This window comes from Mustela nivalis (genome assembly GCF_964662115.1).
Source record: "Mustela nivalis genome assembly, chromosome: 8".
In the NCBI taxonomy this organism is placed as follows: Eukaryota; Metazoa; Chordata; class Mammalia; order Carnivora; family Mustelidae; genus Mustela; species Mustela nivalis.
The window spans coordinates 115,627,228-115,645,461 of record NC_139027.1 but is presented as its reverse complement, the minus strand read 5'-3'; the positions used below and the strand labels follow the sequence as shown (position 1 = coordinate 115,645,461).

Genomic DNA, 18,234 nt, shown 5'->3' with positions numbered 1-18,234 from the left:
TGAGATGGCGAAGGGCTGTCACAGGGCATAGACCTCTGGGAGAAAGAGTTAAGCATGGTCCTGGCAGACATCTAGCAACAAGATGGGGATCTCAGTCCTACAATCCTAAAGAACTGAATTCTGCTGATAATCCTAAATGAGCTTGGGAGTGAATTCTTCCCCAGAATCTCCAGATATGAGCCTAGTCTGACTGGTGCCTTAACTTCAGAGAATTTAACATAAATACAGCCAAGTCTACTTGGACTTCTGACCTACAGAACTATGAAATAGTAACTGTGTGTTTTAAGCTACTAAATTTGTGGTAACTTTTTATATAGCAACAGAAAATGAATCCAGACTTGTTTAGGTCCACAAATTCTATCTCTGGACACAATACCACTCTAGCCTATTCTGAGAATAATCCTCAGGGAGCAAGAAGAGGACCAGACTGTGGTTCTGGAGCCATCCCTTCCTAGCACAAGTTTCCTCATCTCTAAAATGGGTGGATAAAAGGAGAAATGCTGTTTAAGGAAATACTTCTACACCAGCAAGTCTTTTCAAGTATCAGATGTATTGCTAATCACAACGCCAATGCCAATACCTGTAAAGAGGGACCCAGACACAGTCAAGAATAGAAAAGTAATAGCTGGCTCACCTTCCTCTGGCCAAGAATGTGGATTGCTGGAATAAAGATATGCTCCTTCTCCTCCTGTTAGAAAAGTACCCAGGAAACTGGCATCCCCCTTTAAAAACAATCACAAAGAGCAGACGATTTGTAGCATAAACTTTACAGAATCAAAAGTACTGCACGTTTGTCTGTCTACAAAAGCTGCTTAGTCAGCCTCACAGAAACCCAACTTTTTACATGCCTTTGGCATGTTATTGGCATTTTCAACTTGTACAGTCCTCTCTGAGTCCAGGCATCAAAGCCTGCTACTCTTGTTCATGCTCCAGTGGATTTCTAACAACTGGAGACAGCTCACCTTGCCTAAAACCTTGACCTCTAAGTTCTATATGTCTAGGCCAATCTGAGACCTGCTTCTAATAGTACTGGGAGATTTAAAAAAACACACCAAAGGCCAAATGGCAGAAAGAATCCCTCTAACTGTGTACCCCATTAAAGGGTTATTTCTAAAGCTTTGTTGGGAGGGGAAGGATGCAAATAGGAACTGAGACAAAGAGGAACATATTCTTTAGGTTAGCCCTAAAATGAAATATTCTAGGTTATCTTCATAAACTGTTTATATTTCATTTTGATACAATGTTAACATTGAGGATAAGAAGGCTGCTTACCTTCACTGCTTGCTGGGTTTTCTCAGACAATTTTACTTCATTATCTTCTACCTGTATGCAAAAGAAGTGCAAGTTTTCAGTTTCCTACTTCAAGGGCAAAACTCTCCTAGGTCTCCCCATGTTCAATATTTCTAGGACACTGACTGGGCAGTCCCTCCACCAAATCCAGTGCTCTCAGGCCCTGATGGCTGGCAGAGCTGGGCTGCCTACTTGCCATCAAGGCTCAGAGACCAAGGCCATGGTGGACTCTCCCTCTCCCTGGGATCTGAGGTCCAGCTAACGGAGCCTACAAGATGTGGAAATGATGTATTAGTCTCCACTTGTATTTCACTTCAGAAAAAAACAACTATTTGTAAGGATAAAGGGAAGAGAACATAGTAAAATATTTTGAACATGTTCTCATTTATATGTATTCATGTTACAATAGAGGGTGGTTCTTGTTCATCCTTATTTACATCAGAATTGATTTTCTAAAACAGGTACTTAGTCCATTACTAGACTCACTGCTCTCATACTTTCTGTGTCCCAAGGCACCAGAGTTTTAGACCAACTCCCACTGAAGATGGGACCCTTCTACACGGAGAGACTGCTGTTAAAAACTCAGCAGCAACCATTCTGACCAGAGAATCTACTCCTTACTATCTCTGTGACTTTGGACAGGCTGGTCAATTTCTGAGCCTTAGTACCTTCATCCGTAAAATGAAGGTTTAATTTCTTCTTTTCATAATTTAATAGGGACTCAAATCACTTAGTTCATTTCTTCTGGCACTTTCCCAAGATTAGGACAGAGTTAAAGAAACCAGATTCATTTGTATAAAGAAAAAGAGCTGAGATAAAAACTTCCATTTCTGAAAAGTAGCTAGCTTAGGCTCTGACATCCCACCAGGGACCCAATGAAGAGGCTCTTCCTCAAATGTTCTCTCCAATTTCTCCACATTTAAATCCACTTCCACCAGATGCATGACACTAACCAGCCAGGAGCAGAATCGGGGTATGGCCGCTGTCAGGACTATGAAGCTGGTTTCTGTGGTAACAGTGCCATCTGCAGGAAGACCACAGACATGCCAGTTACTGCCCACTACCTGAGCCCACCTTGTAGACCCCCAAACTAACACCCCTCCCCTTCTCAGGCTCCTCTTATTAGTATACAGTAAGTATAGTATGGTATAGTACACAGTAACTAATAATACAATATTAGTATACAAAATCTTGGGCTCTCAGAAATTGAAAACTTCCTCATCTGGGAACAGGGAGATTAATGAGGGGAGGGAGAAAGGTTTCCCCATGTGATTAACTATTATTTTTTTTCAACAAAGAGAAACACACACTTAAATGTAGAGTCCTGGGAATTAGTTTTCTTTTCATCTGTATTTCTAATTTTTATCAAGGTAGTGCAAAGGTTAAAAAAAAGATCGAATTATTATTTCAAATTGCTTCTTCCTGACTACCAGTAAGGCTGTACATATTCTCATAAGTGTGTGTGTGAAGATAATGTTATAATTAATAACATGTTATATATAATTATAATATACAATAATATAGACTTATTATATATTGTGATTTATACATACACAAGAACTATGACACTACATCTAGTAACTTATTTTGCTGAAACAAACAAAAACAACTCAAGTTTTGCTTTCTAAAGACCTTATAAACACTTACCCTTTTCTTTAACCAAGATCTGAGATGTCAAGAAGGATTCTGAGAAGACCACAGACCCTAAGCACCCCCTTCCTCCCAGTAAGTCAGGAATGTCATACACAGTCATACAAGCCTGTATCAAATGAGAAAACAGAGTCAGGCCAGTTGTCACTCTTAAACTTTCAGGGAGAGACCATTAAGAAACAGATCACAAAATACTGCTCTAAGGCACATTTTGACAGAATACTCCAGAGGGTTTTGTTGTTGTTGTTGTTTTTTTTAAGGAAAACTCAAGTTCTTCTGAACTACATCTCAGGACCGGGAGAGGACTTCAGCATCACCCATGCTCCCCTGCAACTGCTTCTGCATCAGAGACACATTTGGGCCATAGGAGTATTTCTATGTTTCTATAAATTCCCTCAAATTCCTTATCTTTCCTAAGATAACAGCTGTCCTTCTTAATTGTGATGAGGTCCTGGCCTCTCAAGAGTTAGAGATGTTTCTTTCAGGCTCTTGTACACTCATATACTCCTCGCATCCTGGCATATCCACATGCCTGCCAATTCCTTCTCTGGTTTGGGCTCAAGTTCTGAACAAGTCTGGGAAGGTGGGCATTCATTCATTACACATGTCTTCATGGATATTTCTGGATACATGTCAATACCTACAAATGCTTCTTACAGTACCAAGAAAATGAAAAGAAAACTACTTAAGCTTTTATGGCAAGACAAATAAAAATAGAGGCTTTAATAGGCTGGAAAAAAAAACAACAACACAGCGAGATCTCTTGAATGGCTGATAAACAAGAACTAAAGAAAACATAACAATTTCAGGGGGAATCTAGCAGAAGAAATGCAGAAAATGGTATGAGCCAGAGCCAGGGTCTGGAATGACAGAAGATCTGGTGAGGGACACGGGATAAGTAGCACAATGAGCACTCTCAGGTCCTGTCTCCTCCTGGCCTGATGTTGCTGAATGACCATGTGCAGAGTTCCTGAAACAGAGCCCATTTTCAATACACTGTGATCCTAGCCTGGGATCCCTATTCCAGGTTCAGGGCAGAGATAAAAGATGTGGGGTTCTTGAAGAGATTGCTAGATTCCCAAATACAAAAGGGAGGCAGAAGAGTTGAGGGAAAAAACTGCTAAAGCCAAAGTGGTTAGTTTTTCATGTTGTTATGAAAAAAGGATGTATAAAAGTGATAGGTAGGCTTTTATATTTTAGTTAACTTTCTGATTAGGCCTGACAACTGGGAGTTTTTGTTTTTGTTTCAAAATCTTAATCTGCTTCAAAGAATTTTGAACATGCGAAGACACGAAGCATTCTCCGGCTGCATGGTCTCTCTTAATTGATGGTGGGAACCCCACTTTTGTTTCCAGATCAAAGAGGAAGACAATCCAGTGAGTTATACTCAATACCTTACTTTTATACTTGCCTTCTAATATTGAGGAAGAGGAGAAAGAAAACCGAAAGGCAGAACTTCATTTCTATTTGAAAAGGAGGACAAGATTTATACAGAAAACAATTTTCTCTCTCTTCTTTCCTATTTCATTAGTGGCTGCTGAAAGTGTACTTAACACAATAGTATGATTCCACTGGGATCCTGATCACCTTCTACTGTGCAAAGGACCTTCCAGAGCACTGCAGAGGAGTCTAAATAGAGATATCAGGGCTTACGGTTTGGCAAGGAGATAAAGTACTAACACCTAATATCAGGAAGCATCTCCTAGCATCCTGATGATGTCACCATGAAGTCTCTTAGTTCTAAATGAGCATCAACACAAAATGCTGATGATACAGGGAGCAGACACTTTATAAAAGGAGAACTTACAACCTTAAGAAGTTACTCTTGTTGTACTACTCTGTAGATGAGATGACACTACTGCTTTCCCACTGGTGATAGTGGCAGGCATGCATTTGCACTGAGTCATCCAGACCTGCACACCAAGTTCCTGGTGACCCAAAGCTCACTGGAATTAAGGCTCAGGCAGTAGCCACAGAAGAGACTCAAGGTGTAATCCGTGCCCATGTATTCTGCAACCAGAATCTTGGCTGGATAACTACCATACTTTCATGCATTGCTTGCCAATCTTCTGCACATTAGAATGCACTGAGCTAAATGGAGAACTTGGCTTGTGACCAGGAGCAACTGGTCTAGAAATTCGGCTCCCCCAGGCCATGCCAGCCAGCTCACCTGGGGACCAATATTTATCTCCAAACCATGCCCCTGTCCCATCAGGGTGTCCCCAGAAAATGGGCTGGAAAGTTCTGCTCTGACTACCCACTTCACTGAAAACTTAGGCCCCCAGTTTTTTGTTTCTTTTATTTTCACAGACTGTCCAACTAAGGCCCTGGAACACAGAGAATCCACTGAAAACTCATCGGTCTGTGTTGAGACAGGTTTATCCTCAGCTCACATTTCCACATGAGGTCAGAGCAGTCTCAGTTAGTTGGAGGAAGCCTTCCTAACCTTAGGCAGAAGTGTCTCTCTCAGCCCCCAGATAAGACTCTGGGGTATGATGTGGACCTTGTACAGCCACCCGCTCACAGGCTTACTATGGCTACAGCTGGAATGCTCCTGAGAAAAGACCAGTTTCCTCAGGGACAAATTGCCCAAGACTCCCACCTACTCCTGTCTCACCCTTGCAGATGTCTCTATTTAAGCCACTCCCTGACAGCTGACTTGTAACAGCTCTGCTTACCGTCTTTACAAAGTATAAGCTATCTTCACTGTCCAGAGGCACAATCCTAGAAGAGGAAGAAACAGGAGAAACATATATCACAATTACAATGTTCTTTTCTCAACTTGGCAACAACCCACAGACCCAGATTTCTTTCAGGGCTTTTCAAAGCACTGGGTGACATGTAGGCAGAATTAGTATACAGGTCACTGGAAGGAATTAGGTCCACCACCTACTCCCATGCCTCGGTCTTTCAAAGGGAAGCACTCAGAGTACAGCGTCTCAGCTGAGTATAGCAAGTCCCAGGCCCAATCCTGGCACGATGTCATTGCCAGAACTCTAAAAAGACCACCCACATCAGCAGTTACAAGATAGCCTCTCTTCACTTCTTGTTCCTAAAAACATGCTCCAAAAGAGCATGCATCACAAACATACACTTACCTTCCCTGATTATTCACAGCATGGATGTGAAAAGCCATCTTGGAGCTATAGACCCAAAACAAAATAAAAAGTCAGTCTGCTCTTGCTAACCACTGTTGGCCACCACCCACCCCCCCAGACACCTGCTGCTGCAGTGCACATGTGCTGGGCCTTCATGGCACATTTGCCAAGTGTGGGGCCAGCGTTTGACTCCAGTCACAGCTCTGCCTCTGTGCAGATTCTCAGGGCCGGCTTGACTCTTGGATAGAGCAGGAGAGAACCATGTGCTGGAACTGTTGCCTACTGCAGACAGGGAAGACCCTCTACTGGCCCATAGCCTCCTGCCCCACACTTGTAACATATTGTCCTGATCCTCCTCTTCTTTACTACCTTTGGGTCAAGGTGCCATCCCTGCTCCAAGCTCAAGCAGAGACACCAAGTCCTGTGTTCCTCTCAGGAGATGATTTGCTAATCTGATGTAGTGTAAGGTACTCAGTCAAGTGACCTTGTGGAGAGAAGGGAGTGGGGCTCCAGATGGAACCCCCATTACCTGGATTTCTTTTCTTGTTCCTTCCTCCAGCTAGAGAAGTATGCCCAGGACTAAAAGGCTTTGCCTGCCCTGGTAGAAAGGTAGCCTGCCCTGGAAGGCTGAGTGGCCTACTCAGAGCTCCAAGGAAAGGAAGAAGGGAACGACTATGCCAGCCATGTCGACGGTGACACAGAAGCCCTCCCCCCACCCCCCAATGCGATAGCAGCTAACATCTACATGCTTAGACACTCTGCATGGTGGGAAGACAAGGAAACAGATGTACGGAGAGCTCCTTGTCTTACCCAAAGTCACACAACTAGAAAGCAAAAGTTTCCTCAAACTCAGGTCTGCCAGGAATAGATAATCCAGGCCAGCACAAGGTCTTAAGGAAACAAACTTCTATCCTTCTCATCTTATGGCCAGAGCTATAAGATCCAGAAGACCCAGAAGAAAGAGGCCTGAAGCCTTGCACCAGAAAGATCTGGCTCTTCCCTCTACTCCTGGAGCTGCAGCAATAAAATTCTTGTTAGATCAACTTTTTAAATGTTCTTTCTTATTACCCAGGGTTGTAGATGTAAGAAAAAGTGGGACATGGAGCTGAGGCACCACAGGGCACAACCCATAAGTATTCTAAGAAAATTCCCCAATGTCTCTGGTGTCTTTTGCCTCTTTTGCCAAAAAGTGCACCAAGTGGTCCTCATACAGGATGGGTGGAGGGTTAGATGGACTGGGTTCATGAAAGTTTGGCTATGGACACAGACCACACAGAGAACCCTGTGATGTGCCAGGAGATGTATAATGGCTGGACTGCTATAGCAAGCCTGAATCCCAGAGCTTCTAGCTCCTGAGACAAAGCCAGGCTCAGGATATCTATTCCCTGAGAGGCATCAGAGGCCCAAGGCCAGGGTCTCCTAAGCAGGAACTGTGTCTATATGCCCAGGGACCCTGACCCTAACAAACTTCACCCCTCATGTCCCTGCTTCACCTTTCTAATCTCTAAACCTGGGTCCTTCAGGTCTCTGATGCTTCTGCCATTGATCTGCCTCCCATTCTGGCATCAGGAAATGTGTCTGACTCTTTTTCATACAGTTCCTCCATCTTTGGCTCCCTGGCCTCTCAAAGCCCTGATCATGAATGTTTGCCTTTCAGATATCTTCATATTTTACTGGAACATTTCTCAGAGGAAAGACAGAATATCAAATACAAGACAGAAAAGGGTCTTTATTTAATAAAGCATTAAAAATAACTCCTTATAGAAAATAGCAGCCATTGCTTACCGTAGGGCTGCCTTAAACTGCATCAACTCAAAGAAATCTAACCCAGATCCCAGGGTCTGCTCCGCTACCTCCTTTGCCTATAAAAGCAATGACAAAACAGAGACAATTAGCTTTCATAGCAAGAAAGAGTACACATCACTGATAGGAAGTACCCTTCTAACATTTGGCCAGGAGAACATTGTGCCCCTCCCCTCTACATGATTGCTTTGTATATATCAATAGATCAAAGTGAAAATATTGTGTTAAGGGAAACAGGTGCCTGCTTTCTTTGGGTTGGGTTCACAGGAAACACTTCATTCAGGCAGGTGGGCACTGGAACCTGATCTACCGGGAACTGTAATCAGCCAGGATGATGCCATTGTGAGGTCTGGAAAAGGGTTTCCTCCTCCCCTCTCCCTTGGCCCTGGGGGAAAGACTACTGCCCTTGGAGTTTCTGCCAGATGCTAAGAACATTTAAATACCTAGATTTACAAAAGATCACTTAAAAAGAAAAAGTGTGAGAACTGATACTGCATAAGCCTTCAGCGAAAGGGCTGAGAAATTCCAAGTTGCCAGGGATCCAGTTCAAGTGAGGAGGGAAGATGGCAGGGAGCTGGTGACTACGGCTACAGTCTCTGTGATATCTACATCATACACAACCTTTCCAATATCAAATGGCTTCCTTCAGGAAAGGTCCTATTGGCATTGGGAGGCATCAAGCCGACTCTTCGCATCTCCTTACTGGGTCAGATATAGGAATCCAACTCAGCAGGGCAGGTTAACCGCAAAACAGCAAGGAAGAGAACGGTCAGAGAATGAGAACACATGTGCTTGTCTAGGAAAGGCAAATCAGATTTTCTAATTTTTGTGTTTTTTTTTTTTAAACACTGAAATCTCACTATGTAGCTCAAGACAAACTTAGCTAACTCTATTAAATTCACAGTAGAAAAATCTATATTTTTATTTTTTAACTTTTAAAGAGCTAGTTAAAAAAAAAAAAAAAAGGCTAGAAAGTAAAACAGTAGGCTACAGAATGACTTTTCTTTAACACGACCAGATATCTACAAAGAAGTGCTGATTAGCGGTCGGTCATTCCTAGGACAAGGGCAGTTCAGTCACAGGCAGCAGAAGCTCAGCGCTCTCCAGGCACCTTTGTCTGGCGCCAGCTCCACTGAGGCCCAGGCTCTCACAAAACTGACTACTACCAGGTGTCCAAAGACAAAACACATGGATAGGAAGGCTTACACTGAAATTACTACTAAGGAAAGAGAAACATGGTATTAAAATTACCTTTGTTAGACTGGAAGTTTTAGCATAACATGCAATGCCAGCCAAAACAGCCTCTATAACAGCAGCATACACCTGGGACAAGAGCCTACTTTAGAACAAAAAATATGGGTTAACTACAGCATCACAAGGTTTCAACAAAAGCTGCATGCACATAAATGACATTCCCTAAGTAACTGATTTTTAATAAGAATGAGAAAAGTGCAAAAACAGAACTCATTGATTTCTAAGCCTTTTATAAAGACTTACTTATTATGTCGAGAGAAAGTGTGTGCGTGCATGGGGAGCATGGCGAGGGGCAAAGGGAGAGAGACAGAATTTCAAGCCGACTCCCTGCTGAGCACAGAGCCTGACTCAGAGCTTGATCCTAGGACCCTGAGATGATGATGTGAGCTGAAACCAAGAGTTAGATGCTTAACCAACTGAGCCACCCAGGCACCCCTGATTTCTAAACCTTTTAAAAGTCATGTGCCCCACATGATTTATACTTTGCTCTTTTTTTTTTTAAGTTTTGTAGAGGTTTTTTTTTTTTTTTTTAATTATTCATTTTAGAGAGAGAGCAGGCAAGTGCAGAGGGAAAGAATCTCAAGGAGACTCCATGCTGAGCACAGAGCCCAGTTTGTGACTTTATCTCATGACCCTGAAATCATAACCTGAGCTGAAACCAAGAATGAGCTTCTTAACTAACTGTGCAACCCGGGTGTCCCTATACTTTGCTCTTATTAAACCATGATAAGAAAAGCCAACTCTGCTAAGAAGACCAACCCTTCCTGTTTGTGATCCAACTTAAGAGAACTCAGTGGGCTCCCTAGCCCATCTGTCAGGAGTCTGAATCCCTTCAGTATCTTGGTACAGATTTTCTGCTTTTTCGGGACCAACCACACCATACATTTATGTCATCTCCTCCCAGGCCTACGAACTGCTACTGGAACTTCAGGAGCAAAAGAGATTACCTCAGAGGAGAAGATGAGCTCCACTTAAATTTAAATTACCAGCTGCACACCATTTTTCAAGTAGCTTACCTGATCCAGAGAATAGAGTGTGCTCCTGAGGGCAAACATTCCCTTCCTAAAGCTCCCTGCTCTTCACTCACCAATCCTGCCCTTTTTCTTGGACTTCTCACTTCCCAAATTGATTTTAAGAAGGTTTCTTCCTTCTCAGCATTTTGGGCCAGATAAATTTTTTTTTTTTTTTTTTTAAGATTTTATTTATTTATTTGACAGAGAGAGATCAGAAGCAGGCAGAGAGGCAGGCAGAGAGAGAGAGAAAGAAGCAGGCTCCCGGCCGAGCAGAGAGCCCGATGCGGGGCTCGATCCCAGGACCCTGGGATCATGACTTGAGCCGAAGGCAGCGGCTTAACCCACTGAGCCACCCAGGCGCCCCTGGCCAGATAAATTTTTTGTCATGGTGTCTGTACTGTGCACTATAGGAAGTTCAGCAACACCCCTGGCCTCTATCCATTAGACGCCAGTAGTACCCCCAGTTGGGATAACAAAAATGTCTCCAGACACTGTCAAAGGTCGCTAGGGGTGGGGCTGGAGGAAGAGGAGCAGTAGAACTGCCCTTGGTTGAGAATCACTACCTTATGGGAGAGAGATTTAGGATCTTATCAGGATAATTATAGAGAGAAGGGGCTGGTTCATCCACAAGGCCCTAAAAGGCAGGGAAGATGCCTGGCAAGAAGATGATAAAGACTTGCCAAAGACTATGTCAATGTTTATGCCTGAGAATCTTTTAACAAGGAAGGTGACCAGAGTTAGAAAGCAGGAAGGAACCCAGAAATGATCTGGTCTAACTCTCATCATACAGAAGAAGCCAGGAGGGCTTCAGGAGGTGGAGTAAACTGTTCAAGGCACAGAAAATGAATGGCAGACTTGAATTCCGGTCTGCTGTCAGCCTGGTGCTTTTCTATTGTACCATGTCACATAGCCAATTCCTTTAATTTCCTCCTTGGCACCCACACCACATCTCTACATTTTAGGTAAGAGATTTGAGTTGGGTAGAAGAAAAAAAAAAAAAAGAAAAAGCATACGTAACAAAATGACAGCTCCGAAGATCAACATATCCTAAAGACTGTTGGCCAGGCCACAACAGAGGAGTATGTCTTGGTAGGAAGGGGCTTGGCAGGGGCACTGACAATGAGCATGGCCACTTCCAGGTAAGATCAGAATCTTCCACACCTTGGCACAAACACCTAAGACATATAAAGATGCCCTTCCTCCTTTCCCCACCCAGCTTGACTCACTCAGTACCAAAATGTTTTGGCCCCCTCACTGGTTGGCTTTCTCCTATACAACCTATACAAACCCCAGACAACAGCTGAATGCAAAGCCACGTGGCTATGGGCTTATAAAATGGCCTGAATGGGAGGCCTGAGACTCTTGCCTGGATGGCACTGCCACTGCCTTCACTAGGACTCCATAAGGCCCAAGTTCTACCAGCTCTGTGTTTCACCAAGTCTCCACATGTACTCTCAAGCACTGGTCAATACTAGTCCATGAAGCAGGGCACCAATGAATTTGGTTAGGAGCAATGTTTAGGTGTCCAGAATAAAGATCCAGTGGCTAAGCACAGCTGGCACATAAGTACCAGCAGGTACAGAGGTGCCTGTGTGGCTCAGTCAGTTAAGCATCTGACTCTTAATTTTGGCTCTGGTCATGATCTCAGGGTCATGAGATCGAGCCCCACACTGGGCTCCATGCTGGGTGTGGCTTCTGCTTAAGGTTCTCTATCTCCGGGGCACCTGGGTGGCTCAGTGGGTTAAAGCTTCTGCCTTCGGCTCAGGTCATGATCCCAGGGTCCTTGGATCAAGCCCCGCATGGGGCTCTCTGCTCAGCCGGGAGCCGGCTTCCTCCTCTCTCTCTGCCTGCCTCTCTGCCTACTTGCGATCTCTGTCAAATAAATAAATAAAATCTTGGTCAAATAAATAAATAAAATCTTTTAAAAAAAGAAAAAAGATTCTCTATCTCCCTCTCCCTCTGTCTCTTCCACATACACTCTTGCTCTCTTAAAAAAAAAAAAAAAAAAAGGTAGTACCAGCATGTACAAAGTGAGAATGTGGCTGACATGTTGCTAAAGGGCAGAAAACCCACACACTAAAAAACCGTATACACATTAATTACAGCTATACAAAACCTAAATGTGTAATTTTTAAAAACCCAGTAAGATACACAGTTAAGATACTAATGGGTAGAGCCAAAGAGAAGGAATTATGGCTGATCTTGTTTTTCCTCTTTTTCTTTTCTATTTCCCAATTTTTCTGTAGTATGATTATATTCCTTACATTGTATTTTTTTTCAGATACAGCTACATAGTTCCTACTCCAGAGATTCTGATTCAGTAATTCTGGGAACTACTATAGCCTGGGGATCATATGATTTATAAAAAGATGCTTAGATGATTCTTCGTGGTCTGTCACTATTGGCCTTTGGGAAGCACTTGTCTAGACCCCAGTAGTTTATACTAGAATATTTAATTAGGTAATAACAGAATTCTATTATGTTCATATTCTGATGGAAAATTCCTTTTTGGAATTCAGTAGTTCCAGCACTGTTATGGATTGAATTGAGCCCTTCTAAAACTCATAATGAAAGTCTAATCTTCAATGTAACTGTATTCGGAGATAGGACCTTTAAGAAGGTCACTGAAGCTAAACGAGGTCCTGAGTAGGGACCTAATCCAGTAGGACTGGTATCCTTACAAGAAGAGGAAGAGACACCAGAGATTTCTGTTTCTCCCCAGAGCTCAGAGGAAAGGCCAGATAAGGACACAATAAGAAGGTGGTGGTCTGCAACTCAAGGAACGAGACCAATCCTGCTGGTACCTGGAACTTGGACTTCAAGCCTCCAGAATTGTGAGAAAATAAATTTCTGCTGTTTAAGCAACCCAATCTGTGATATTTTGTTATGGTAGCCCAAACAGATTAACACAAACATTATTGAGTTTCTTTCTTTCTTTTTTAAAAATTAACATATAATGTATTATTGCTCCAAGGTACAGGTCTGTGAATCATCAGTCTTACATAATTCACAGTGCTCACCATAGCACAAACCCTCACCAATGTCCATAACCCAGCTACCCTATCCCTATCCCCCACCCCTAGCAACCCTCAGTTTGTTTTGTGAGATTAAGAGTAATAAGTTTATTTTTTATCTTTGGTTTCCTGTTATATGTAGGGGGAGCAAAGTCAACACTGGACCTTTTTAAAGTTGCACAGCTTTGGGGCGCCTGGTGGCTCAGTGGGTTAAAGCCTCTGACTTCAGCTTAGGTCATGATTGCAGGGTCCTGGGATCAAGCCCCAAGTTGGGCGCTCTCCTCAGCGGGGAGCCTGCTTCCCCCTCTCTCTCTGCCTACTTGTGATCTCTGTCTGTCAAATAAATAAAAATTTAAAAATAAATAAAAATAAATAAAGTTGCACAGCCTGAGTTCAGATCCCAGCACTATTCCCTAAGTCTAAGAGTCAAATCCAGAGGAAACACTGCTCAGACCAGAAGTGGTTTCAACATAGATTCTCACAATGTGTTTTAGGATGTTTTATTTCGGGGATTAAAAAATGTACTATGTAGAAGACATAGTAAGAAGAATCACACCATTGAAATGGGTTTGCAGAGGAAGTCTCTGAGTTCTGGAGAGAGGAGCACATGGCAAAGCTGGCAGGACTCCAAGCTGAGAGACAGGGCTAGGGAAACCACAGCTCTGCTCACCACTTCACCCAAATGTCCTATCCACTGCTGATCTCAAAGGAGTTAGAGCGACAGCCACAACTTCTGAGTAACTCAACTTTAAGAAAATATAAAATAGAAATGAAGACTTACATTTGTTCAGTTTTCTTGGGCAGCTTATTCTCATCACCTGTAACAAAGGACCATGAATTAAGTGTGACAAGATCATGTGTCCTGCAAACACTTCACAAGGAGGCTAGAATTTCTTAATTCAAAGGAGACATCAAGAACTACATTTTTTTTTTCTTTTGGGTTAAACACAGTACAATCACAACAGCTTTTCCCAGAATCCTCCTAGATCTTCACCCTTGACACTGATTTTGACCACCCACTCAGCATCACCTATGAACATCAGAGAAGACCTGGGGAATCTTAGGCTCTGGAATGTTTTCACCTTTATTTTTAATTTTTTAAAATTATGAGGTATAATTAAGTAGGCTCAGTTCTGACTCTTTTATCATCTCCTTAATTAGCTGACCTTTAATTATCATGCTTCTTTCAGAGTTTTCCAGCTTACACAGCAACACCCAGGTAAAAACCTGGTTTCTGCTGTAGTCTGTTCTGTGGAGCACTGCTGAGATCCTCATTTATTCTAGAGGTTCTTCTCTAGGTCTCTTTGGATATCTGCAACTTCTGGTTACCCTAGCAAGAAGGGAAGCTCCAGTGCACCTGATCTTTCTGGAGGGCCCCGCAGCATGGAACACTTCCTCCCTTCTACCTTCTAGAAGGGTAGAAGGTACTCTTCTACCACGGCCCTTCTTCACCAGAACAGCAGGCACCTGACTGACTCTGACTCTCACTGTAGCCTGTATCTCCTGCTATCCAACTGGGACTCACTTATCCTTGCCTTCCCTCTAACACTGAGCACATGGTCTCACACATGGTTAGACATGTTGAGCTGATGATTATTCCTCCAGAGATACATTCTTTGTGAAATGTGTTAGGTGTATCAACTCTCCACTGCACTGAGAGAGGGAGTTGGAGGCCTACTAAGTGGATATCATAAACTTCTGAGGAAAGCAGTTAATGATGACTCCATTTCTAATTCATGGGAGATATTATTCATTAGGAAAGCTGATGAGATGAGAACTTACAGGAACTTACCCAAGTAAGGAACGTAAGTAGCTCCAAAAAAGTACGTTCTTGAACAAGCAAGGGGTCCCTTTGGTGAGACACACTGTACTACCTGCATGTCAGAAAAAAAAGTAAAAAAAAAAAAAGAGTAGGGACTTAGGTATGTACTGCTGAAAAATAAAAATTATATCGTTCATGGAAATCAATTTTATCTCACCAACAGCTGATTTATTATTTTTTAAAGGCACAGAGGCAAAGATCACCTTTAATTATTATTTTTCCAAAAGTATTTTGTATTGTGTATTCTTTGTTAAGATTTTATTTATTTGAGAGAGAAAGTGAGAGAGAGAGAGACAGAGCACAAGCAGGGGAGGGGCAGGCAGAGGGAGAGGGAGAAGCAGGTTCCCAGTGGAGCCACCTAGGTGCCTCTTGTGTTGTGTTTTTAACCTTGGCGGTATTGTGAGATTGCTACTGGGTCAGCTCATGATGCTAATGAATTCACAACTTAGAAGGGAAAGAGAAAATGTGCTTGGGTTTTGACTGTCATTAATAGTCCAGAACTTTCACAGTGAGGACTTTGGCTGACATGACAGGGAAATGTATGGAAGCAGCTATAAATTCAGGAAAGGAGGGTGTGCCCCCATGTCCCCACTTCTATTTGTATTTCATCTCTGTACATAAGCCTTGGGAAGAGATTTAAAAATTCTTATTCTTCGGGGTGCCTAGGTGGCTCAGTTAGTTAAGCAGCTGCCTTCAGCTCAGGTCATGAACATAGGGTCCTGGGATTGAGCCCCGCATCGGGCTCCCTGCTCAGTGGGGAGCCTGCTTCTCCCTCTCCCTCTGCTTCTCTCCCCTGGCTTGTGCTCTCTCACTTGCACGCTCTCTTTCTCTCAAATAAGTAAATAGATAAATAAAATCCTTTAAAAAAATTCCTATTCTTCTTCCCTGTTTAGTTATTTATACAAAGATAGATACAGATGTCCTTTTCTTTTGAAAATCCAGCATCTCCTCAGGGTTCTCAGGCTATTAGTTATAAAAAACAAAATTGCTACCAAAAGAACTAAAGCAAAAGAAATTAGTGCAATATATTAAAAAAATAGCTAAATGTGACACAAATATTCATTCTACTCCAATCTTTGAGGAAGTCACAAGAGAATGCATGGCATTTTTCTGTAATATTGTGAACACTGTGAATCCAAGTTAAAGATGTATAATAAGGATTGTTTGGCCTACTCTATAATTCACCATAGTGCATATGATCAATATTGCCACAACCCTAAATAAAAACGCATGTGCATATTTCTATTTGTTGGTTAACTGGCATATTTCCTCAATAGAACATGTTTCTTGGATTTCCAAATTCCCCCCAATTGAAAGTTTCTTTTAAAGTGCCATTTGTATAAAGAAGATGTGGTATATATATACAATGGAAAACTATGCAGCCATCAAAAGAAATGAAATCTTGCCATCTGCAACAATATGGATGAAACTAGAGGGTATTATGTTGAGTGAAATAAGTCAATTAGAGAAAGACAATTATCATATGATCTCTCTGATATGAGGAATTTGAGAAGCAGGGCAGGGGGTTGTGAGGGTAGGGAAGGAAAAAGTGAAACAAGGCTTTTTATGTCTGTGCCTATTGGCATTTCTGGGTTGTCAGCTTCTCCAATATCCAGTCTGGGATATATAAGCAAAAAGGAACCCCAGAAAACTCACTGCCATTTTGTCCCTTTGGTTCTAAGCTCCTCAGCCAGCCTGACTTCTTCTACCTTCCAGAGTCTTTCCATTTTTATTTTATATAAATGTCCAGTGTTTTTAGTTGTACTCAGTAGAAGGATTTGGAAAAAAAAATATCTCTACTCCCTCTTCCCAGAAGCAGAACTCAGCTAAATTTCCTTTAGTTTTAACATATATAGTGAACATGTAAGATTACACTAAGAACCCTATGTCATTTGGCATTTCCTGTGTATTCCCAGGATCCTCTGGGGGGTTAAAACGAGGTCTGTGCTCTGCCATTAAAGGGCAGTAAGATCCTAACAGCATATCCATCCACTCAAGTAGCCCTATATTCCTGACCATCTTAGAGGCAGAAAAATTTAGTCCATGAGAAAGTCAATCCAGAGTGACTTAGCCTCATGTTCTCCAATCAAAACTAAAAAATAGTACCTACCTCACTAGCTTTCCTGAATGTCAGTAACATTTTGAAAATACTTAAGCTTCCACAGCCTTTTACAAGCACTAGAGTCTCATATTTCAGTCTAATGTTTCCTTTAAAAGAATGTAGCAGACAATTTACCACCAAATGAACAAGTCTTCTCCCTGGCACCCTCAATAAAAGAACAGTGATCCTCAAAGTTTATGTCCTGAAATGTAACAGTGAAGACATATCAAACCTAGTAGGCTTGGAATAAGTCTATTTGTAAGTTAATTTAAAAGTCTTATTCTAATGACAACATTACTATGACAATTTAAAGAGTTTGGTTTGATAAAGTATTTTTTTAAGCTTTTTCCTTCAAATATTTAAAAATTAACGAGGATGTTTTCAAATCACACCTAGTACTTATGCAAAAATACAGTGAGTTTACAATCACTTCTTTCACTCCAAAACAACTTCGAGCTTAAATCAATACACGAACTGGAACGGTTCCTCTTATCCTTCCCTCCTCCCTATTTATAAAACCAATTAAGCACCAGGTAGTCAAGCTACTCACCATGTGTTTGGCAAAGCTCCCATTGGGACCAGTGTTGCGTACCAGATGCCCTTCAGAAGGGAAGTTAAAGTTGCCAGCATTCAGATTTTCTCGTGTGGAGTGATTGCCAAAGAGAACGAATGGCTGCCTATTAGGGCTGGAGTGGCAAACCAAAAATGTGGTTAGAAAAGAGAGTCCTAGCTAGGGCAACTTCCCAGTAAGTGGGTTCTTAGGGTTTTCAGAGTGGGTTTTCAATCCTGCTTGGAGTTTTCAGTCTTGTAGTCTGAGGAAAGAGGTCAGTACAATCCCCCTAATACTCGCTTGCTGGGAAGTGATGCCAAATGTCTCCAACTCCTCCTACTGACCCACAGGGATCATTTAGGGACATAACTAAATTCAAGCCAGGTTTGTATTTTCAGCTTGTTCTAATTCTTAAGGACAAAGTTCCACAGGTCTGTCCATGACGCAGAGATGGAGCAAGGTTCCAGTTTCATGCAACAGCAATTTAATAGAAACAGAAATTTTAAAGGATGACACCAATTGTGATGCTCAGACTATAGGCAGACAACAGAGGCATTAACTATTCTGGAGCAGCTTTTAGGATGGGAGGAGAGTAGGGTTGCAAATATCTCACTGCCACACTTACCTGCCCTGCATGCA

General features: G+C 42.3%; 1 protein-coding gene across 2 annotated transcripts in view; it reads right to left on the bottom strand.

Annotated features, from left to right (window-relative positions):
* Positions 1 to 18,234, bottom strand: part of DNAAF9 (dynein axonemal assembly factor 9) — a 128,559-nt gene that overhangs the window by 60,759 nt on the left and 49,566 nt on the right. The window contains exons 10-20 of one of the 2 annotated variants that reach the window (XM_082744534.1): positions 17,596 to 17,731; positions 14,915 to 14,996; positions 13,904 to 13,940; positions 9,093 to 9,180; positions 7,824 to 7,900; positions 6,039 to 6,083; positions 5,619 to 5,664; positions 2,938 to 3,049; positions 2,244 to 2,314; positions 1,273 to 1,323; positions 635 to 722 (exon numbers count right to left, since the gene is read on the bottom strand). In XM_082744534.1, the coding sequence (XP_082600660.1) occupies positions 635 to 722; positions 1,273 to 1,323; positions 2,244 to 2,314; positions 2,938 to 3,049; positions 5,619 to 5,664; positions 6,039 to 6,083; positions 7,824 to 7,900; positions 9,093 to 9,180; positions 13,904 to 13,940; positions 14,915 to 14,996; positions 17,596 to 17,731 (833 nt within the window). The remainder of the gene's footprint in view (positions 1 to 634; positions 723 to 1,272; positions 1,324 to 2,243; positions 2,315 to 2,937; positions 3,050 to 5,618; positions 5,665 to 6,038; positions 6,084 to 7,823; positions 7,901 to 9,092; positions 9,181 to 13,903; positions 13,941 to 14,914; positions 14,997 to 17,595; positions 17,732 to 18,234) is intronic. The other variant, XM_082744535.1, reaches the window with a different exon arrangement.